At 48.5% G+C, this 7888-nt stretch overlaps 1 protein-coding gene across 1 annotated transcript; it reads right to left on the reverse strand.

Annotated features, from left to right (window-relative positions):
• Nucleotides 1-1884: 1884 nt before the first annotated feature.
• On the reverse strand, nucleotides 1885-6487 carry LOC119948085. The gene is made up of 2 exons (XM_038769953.1): nucleotides 6051-6487; nucleotides 1885-4632 (listed from the first exon to the last, which is right to left on the reverse strand). The coding sequence occupies exon 2, from the start codon at nucleotides 4279-4281 to the stop codon at nucleotides 2437-2439; it is 1845 nt and encodes a 614-aa protein (XP_038625881.1). The 5' UTR covers nucleotides 4282-4632; nucleotides 6051-6487; the 3' UTR covers nucleotides 1885-2436.
• Nucleotides 6488-7888: the final 1401 nt, after the last annotated feature.

A 7888-nucleotide genomic window follows, 5' to 3' on the forward strand; every position in this document is an offset into this window, starting at 1 on the left:
AAGACTGTGTCTGACCTGGTTATCTTATATCTTCCCAAGTGCTTAGAACCACATGGCTTTGTGGAAAGAGCAAGGGCCTTGGGAGTCAGTGGACCTGGGTTCTAACCCCAGCTCTGCCAAATGCTTGCCATGTGACCTTGGGTAAGTCACAACTTCCCTGTGCCTCAGTTCTCCTATTCTCCCTCCTAAGTAGACTGTGAGACCCATGCAGGACAGGGAGTGTATCCAACATAATTCACTTATATATACCCCAGTGACTAGAATGGTTTTTCATTCATTCAATTGCATTTATTGAGTGCTTACTGTGTGCAAAGCACTGTACTAAGCTCTTGGGAGAGTACGGGATAATAGACACATTCTCTGCCCACAACAAGCTTACAGTCTAGAATTTTTTGACACATACTAAGTGCTTAAATAAGCCCCTAGATGCATCATACAGAAACCCCTAACCATTGGCTTTAAAACACTAAATCACCTTGTCTTCTCTTACCTCACCCCTCTACTCTCCTACTCCAACCCAACCCTCACACTTTCCTCCTCTAATGCCAAACTACTTACTGTACCTCAATCTCATCCATCTCACTATTGACTTCTCGCCCATGTCCTGCCTCTGATCTGGAATGCCCTCCCTTTTCAAATCTGAGAGACAATTACTCGCCCCATCTTCAAAGCCTTTCTGAAGGTACATATCCTCCAAGAGGCCTCACTTGACATAGCCCTCATTTCCTCTTCTGCTACTCCCTTCCGTGATGCCCTGATTTGCTCCTTTTATTCACCCCCCCACCCCCCCAAGCCTCACAGCACTTTTTTAAATGTCCATTATTTATTTCTATTCACGTTTGTCTCTCCCTCTAGACTGTAAGCTCACCGTGGGTGGGGAATGTGTCTATTATGTTGTTGTGTTGTATTCTCCCAAGTGTATAGCACAGTGCCCTGCATACTGTAAATGCTCAATAAATTTGATTGTTTAACAAATGCCCTAAAAATAACAATTATTACTGGTTATTATAAGTCGATTGAGAAGCAGCATGGCCTAGTGGGAAGAGCCCGGAACTGGGAGTCAGAGGACATAGGTTCTAATCCCAGTTCCACCACTTGTCCTCTGTGTGATCTTGGGTAAGTCACCCAACTTCTCTGTGCCTCAGTTTCCTCATCTGTAAAATGGGGATTCAATACCTCATCTCCTTCCTCCTCAGATTGTGAGCCCCATGTGGGACTGGGACTGGGTCCCACCTGATTAGTTTGTACTTACCCCTGCACTTACAACAGTACTTGACACATAGTAAGTGCTTAATAAATGCCACCAGTATTATTAATTCAGTATACTTAAGCGTAGTAATTAACTATGAAGTCGCGATGGATTTTCTGGTGGCAAAGTGACAGAACAGGCTCATTCCTATTACTACCAGTGTGTTCCGAAGTGAGTTTGGAGGTTCCAGGTGTAAGGTACACAGCTAATTCCTGATGCAAAGGGCAGCACTGGTTGTTATGCAACACTTTTTTATAGCTTTTATTAAGCACTTACTATGTGCAAAGCACTATTCTAAGCGCTGGAGAGGTTACAAGGTGATCAGAGTGTCCCACGGGGGGCGCTCAGTCTTAATCCCCACTTTACAGATGAGGGATCTGAGGCCCAGAGAAGTGATGTGACTCGCGCAAAGTCACACAGCTGACAATTGACAGAGCTGGGACTGTTAGCCTCAAAACTGTTCTATGACTAACTTGTCCATGGACCACCCCAGGCCAAGTCAGTGAATTTGTTCCCATTCACCCCCCTCTTGATGCCTGCTTCCTGTGAATCACCGGAGGCTGCATCCTCTCTTGCCCCAGAGTGAACCCCTCTCCCCACAACCTTGCTCTTGGCCCCCAGCACAGCACACAGCATTCAATATTGAAGGTTTATTACTCGGGTACTCTTGTCCTGAGGAGCATATGTTACAGGCCCATTTTTTCTAAAGATTGAGTCCCTTCCCTCCCCCATAAAGTCCACCTTGGCTTCGCCTTGGCTCATCATGGAGGTCCGTCTGTCATCATCCCAGCTGTTCGTCCTCCACCCTTCTCCGGACATCCCTTTTATGGCTCGTTTGTTGGGCCATGTTCTGCGTTCAGTCGACGTCATCTTCTGTACGCAGTTATGGGTCATCTCTTTTAATTTCTCTACTGTGTTTGCACTAACTGTCATATTTACCTCCTAGTACCCATGAGTTAGTTCTAGGTTTCTACTCAATCATATCCCTCCCCCTCCACATCTAGTGTTAGAATTTCCCACCCTAAACTAGCTTGCTTATTTTATTTTTGCCATCATAAGCCCATCACTCCCTCTTCTCCAGAGTCTCTGTTTCTCCTTACATGCCTTCACCTTCTTTTCTCTTGTGGGCCTCCGTGACCCCCAGAGCCGAGTAAATCCTTCGGTCTCTGGACAGCTTTCTGCTGGTTCTAGTATTTGCATAGGATTAGCAATCCCATTCCAAGCACAATACCAGCCAGGATGGCAAGTACACATGCATGGATGATGTTTATCAGCAATGACTCTGATGAACAGAGAAACAACCAGTCCTCCTTCCACCTTTGACAAGTTTGGCCATACTCTTTGGCTCGGGATACAGCTTTTTCAATGGCCATTCGGAGCTGGCTCACCACAATCTCCCATGTTTGTGTCCCATTATCCCAAGCCCTCAAGACCCTTTCCAGGTAGTCACTATCCTTGGAGGTGAGACTGGGTGGTGTCAGGTTCCCCCGTACGGTGGGTCCTTTGATGCCTAATGCTGGGAAAATTACTTTCCCGCTGATATTGACCCAACAGGAATTGTTGAGAATCCACCAGCTCCCTGTCATGAAGGTCTGGTGTCCCCATTCCCCCCAGGCTCGGGTTCGTCTCTTGATTGCCCTCCCGGTTAAACTACACTGGGCGTATCGTCCATCCCTCAAGTACCGGGATCCTCTCGTGAGGTTGATCCAGGCTACTGACCAATTTTTATCCCTCTTTTGCCTCGAGGGACACCAAAAGCTGTCCCTGAGGTTCCCAGGGTTGTCTGGGCTACAGGTCTCTGAGGACCAGATGCTGATATGTGTGCCATTCCAGGTTTCTACCCAGGTACATGCCAGTCTTACCCATTCCCCCTTTTCCACAATCCCAATTGGAAACTGACAGAATGGTGGCCCAGACTGTCTGCATACCTGAATGCTATCCCCCTGCCCTTTTCCGTAGCACCCCCCTACCAGTCCTGGACACTGTGGAGGATCCCTTACTGGGTGGGATTTGGAGGGTAAAAAATGGGTCAGCTCTTCTAGCCCCTTCTGCAGGTATACTTCCCGTTGCATACATAACAGCATGGTGAAAACTATTCTTTGGGCATCGTGGCACCATGCTCCTGCGGGTACAATCTGGAACAGCTGGCCCATCATCTCACTGTGCTTCTCTAACAGCTCCTTCATCTTTGCTCTTAAGAGATGTAATTGGGTCCACTCTTGGCTAGCGGTTTGGAAGGCAAGAGTAAAGACCTCCCCCAACTCCTGGTTCCCCTGGGCTTGATTCCTTGACTGTAAATTGGTCTCAATGACCAGATTCCACACCCCCGTTCCCAGTTCTGTTATTCCCCAAACACGACTGTAAGAGAAACATTCTGAGTAGGACCAGCTTACCCAAAAGGCCCCAATGGACCAGATTGTCACTGTTTCCCTCATGGGACAGAACCTGCTGTGTACCGATCTGTCTTTCAGGAGGGCCCAGAGGGGTCTCTTCTTTAGGATGGCATTCTCGGCTAGGCCTTTCCTGACCCACGGGGGAAGCCATGGAATTTCGACTCTGATTCTCTCGCTTAACGTATAATTCAATTGTTTTTTCTGGTTCAGCCCCACCCAACAGATATCTCGGTGGTCCCTGTCCACATCTGTCCTGAAGGTGCTGTTATTTTGTATGACCGGCAACTGGTCCTTCCTTACGGTGATAGGGTTGCCCAGATCCTGGGTGAAGGTATTTAGAATCTGGTTCAGACTAGCGCCCCAAGGACCCTGCATAAGTAGTCGACCCAAGACCTTCACCAACCAAAGCCAATCGACTGCCTCAAAGGCTTTGGTATTCTGAGTGCAAATACTCCAGTTGGAGGAATTCTTTCTTTCTCCCCCTACCCAGCGGGTGATGCCCCCGTTATTCCAAACCATCCTCATGGCAGTCTCATTCCAGCTCTTTGGGGAAATCTGGGTTCTTGGTCTCGAGATCCCTTGCCTCCAGATTTCTGTCATTCCTATCACGAGTAACCATCTTGTTAGGATAGACCTCATTGTGATCTGAGGGGTAACCTTGAATTCAAGAGATCTACTTCCCTTACCTACTGGATGACCAAATACCAGTCCCGAGGCACCGTACGAGTTGTATGAGTGCAAACGATGCTGCGGTCACAGCTAGAAGTGTGACCACCGAGCCGCAATGTTTCCACTCCCTGAGCCCGGATCAGATCAGTTCCCTCCCGAGCACTTAGATAACAACACCCTACAGCAATTAGGCAGTTACAACAAAGTCACAAGAGAGGCCACTCAGACTGAGCAGATGATACCAGTCTTCCCCACCTCCTCCTTTCAAGCAATCTGCTGATGCCCGGTGTCTGGCCGCTGCGCCCTCTCCTCAGCGGTCTCCTGCGGGAACAGAAGGAGGTTCCTTTGGATCAGGTATCCCTCCCTAGCATTTCACATATTTCAGTTGAGTCACATGCTCGAACAAAACCCGGTCTCTGTACCACCACCCGACGGACCGTAGATCCCGGATCATATCTGATACATAACCATAAAGGGGCCTCCCAACTATGCCACAGTCTTGATTGGTCCCCGGGTTGATATTGGGGAATTCTAGACTTGTACTTCAGGAAGCCATCGCATGAAGATGTCTCAGTCGTTAAGAGCCATAAATATGTGTTACAAGAAAACCTGCCTCTCCTCTGGGGTTAAACTAGTAAAGATTATTTGAGTAAAGGGGTTTGGAGTCCTGGGGGGTTCCCAGAACCAAGAGGCATGGCTGATCTGGCCTCGGCACCTCTGGCACCCGTGCCTGAGCCCTGGGGCCAAGTTGCCTCATGATTGATGATGATGATGGTATTTGTTAAGTGCTTACTATGTGCCAAGCACTGTTCTAAGCGCTGTGGTAGATATAAGGTAATCAGGGTGTCCCACGTGGGGCTCACATCTTAATCTCCATTTTACAGATGAGGTAACTGAGGCGCAGAGGAGATAAGTGACTTGCCCAAAGTCACACAGCTGACAAGTGGCCGATCTGGGATTAGAACCCACAACCTCTGACTCCCAAGACTGTGCTCTTTCTACTTCACTGCTGCAACCTCTGCTAGTGTCACCATGCACAATATTGGCCTCCCCCCTTACAGTCTTTGGGGCTCTGGGAAGGGCTAGATATAAGTTTGATGTGGAGGGTCCCTATGGTTGCTCTGGGTGTTACTTAATTTCCAAGATTTCTCCATTCTTTTGGTCCATTTCCAATTCTAGTGCTGTAATCCCCTGGACCTGAGCCGATTCCTGTCTGCTATGACCCAACTCAGGCTCCAGAATCTGGACTCTAAGCTCTCTGTGGGAAGGGAATGTATCCACTGACTCTGTTACACTGGAATAACAATAATGATTGCGGTATTTCTTAAGTGTCTACAATGTGCCAGGCTCTCCCAAGTGCTTAGTTCAGTGCTCTGCACCCAAAAAACTCTCAATAAATATGATTGATTGATTTACTTTCATGACCTATTGCCTACAAAAATCCCTATACTGCTACACTTCTTCAATGACCTTAGTCTCTTGATCGAGATCAGTCGTTATCTCCCATAGGGCTCCCCCCAACTCCACTCAAATACCTGAAAGAGAACCCCTTTCTTCTTATTCTTTCTGGCCTTAGAGATTTTCCCTAATTCCTCATTCAGCCATTATTTCCAGCCCCACCATCGGTCCAGGGGACCAACGAACCCCACATTCCCAGAAAATATGACTGACCCAATGGTGCTCCTTAGTAGAGCAGCCCCCTCCACCCCCAATCTTTGAACAGTGTTACCCAGACTCACCTACTGAGTCCGTCAGCTTCTAGAACGCCAGTCCTGTAAGTGCTATTGCATCTGATCCCCTTACTCTCTGCGTCGTGTTCCTCTGAGTTCCCCGGTCTCGAGCCTTTTTGGGGGTTGTTGAATCACAGTCGCAGATCAAGATGTTGCCCTGGAAACTGCTCCGTGACCAACCTGCCTGTTGACCACCCGAGGCGAAGACAGCGCTTGTCCCCAAAGGTGGCCAATCTTCCGCTTCACTCTTGAAGCTCAGCTTCTGAAGCACAGAGCGGGCCGCTCTCCCACCGACCCCACTTTTGGTGCCCTTCTCAGCACATGGCATTAAATGTTGAAGATTACTCAGGCAGCTATCCTGAGGAGCCCACGTTTCAGGAAAGCAATACAAAAATTGAGTCCCTTCCTTCCTGCTATATATCAAGCTTAGCCCCGCCTTATCTCCTCACGGAGGTCCATTTGTCGTCATCCCAGCTCCTCCTCTCCGTCCCTCCTCCGAACATTCCTCTTATAGCTCTGATATTGGGTTATGTTCTGTGTCCAGTCGAGGTCACTTCTCGCTGATGGAACTATGGGTGACTTTGTCCTAATTTCGCACTAGCTCTCTTCCCTCCCCCTTAGTATACAAGGGCTAGTTCTATGTTTCTACTTAATCATATCCCTAACCCTGCACAGATACTTTAAGAATTTCCCGTTCTAACTGAGCATCCTTATCTTGTTTTGTTGTGACAATCTTGTCACTCGGTCTTCTCCACAATCTCTGTTTCTCATGCCTCCTTACAGAAACCCCATTTAACTTAGTGCATTTGTCCTTAGGGGACTGAATAGCTGAATGACAGCTCTGACTCCAACAGCTCTTGACCATGCACTTCCAAGCACTGGTATCAATGGAGTCAGCCCTGAGGGTGGCCTTCAGTACGTCTTTGTATCACCTCCTCTGGCCACCTCTGGAGCAGGCTGCACCCCTGAACTCTCCATAGAAGATCATCTTGGGAATCTTTTGATCATCCACTTGCATCAGATGACTGCACCACTGCACCTGAGCACTGATGGCCATCACCTTAGTGCCTTCAATCCCGCGATGCTGCAGGATCTTGGTGCAGTTTGTCATTTTACCCATCGGTGACTTCACTGAAGCACTTACTGTGTGCTTAGCACCATACTAAGCACTTGTCAGAGTACAACAGACTAAGTAGACATGATCCCTGTCCTCAAGGAGCTTACAGTATAGCATGGGAGAAAGGCATTAAAATAGAATTACAAGTAGGAAAAGCAACCTAATATAAGGATATGTACCCAAATGCTTTGGGGATGGGGGTTGAATGAGTATCTGAGTGCTAGAACCCACTGGGTATGGATTCAAGTGCATAGGCAGCACTGAAGGGAGGGCGATTAATAAGGAGGGGAAATGAGAGGTGTGAACAATCACACTCCCCCTGCCCCCTTCAAAGCCCTACCGAAGGCTCACCTCCTCCAGCAGGCCTCGAGATGCATTGGCATGGCCATCGCAGCACCCAGGAATAAGGGCGGGCATGAGCAAGTGGGTTGCAGTGTTGGGGATGATATGTTTGAAACTGGGTTGGCAAAGCAGGCCCAGGATGGGGTGGAAAGATGGAGGGGCTGGGGAGTTCATGGTGAAGTCTTGGAACTTCAACGACTGCAATTTCTAGACCCTGTCCCAAGTAACCACAGCTGCCAGTTCCTGGTCCTGAGAGAGTGAAGCTTGCCAATGTTCTACAGGTTGTGAAGGTATGCTCCAAGATGCAGTGGTAGGGAAGAGGTCTTTTGGTGAGCTGTCCGAGCCGTAGGCCACAAGGCAAGGACGAGCAAGCAGGTTACAAGGCTAG

The sequence above is a fragment of the Tachyglossus aculeatus genome, chromosome X4 (assembly GCF_015852505.1).
Source record: "Tachyglossus aculeatus isolate mTacAcu1 chromosome X4, mTacAcu1.pri, whole genome shotgun sequence".
In the NCBI taxonomy this organism is placed as follows: Eukaryota; Metazoa; Chordata; class Mammalia; order Monotremata; family Tachyglossidae; genus Tachyglossus; species Tachyglossus aculeatus.

What these genes read in the sequence shown, in the direction of transcription:
- LOC119948085 (XM_038769953.1), bottom strand. Translation starts at nt 4,281, where the DNA reads ATGAGGTCTATCCTAACAAGATGGTTACTCGTGATAGGAATGACAGAA.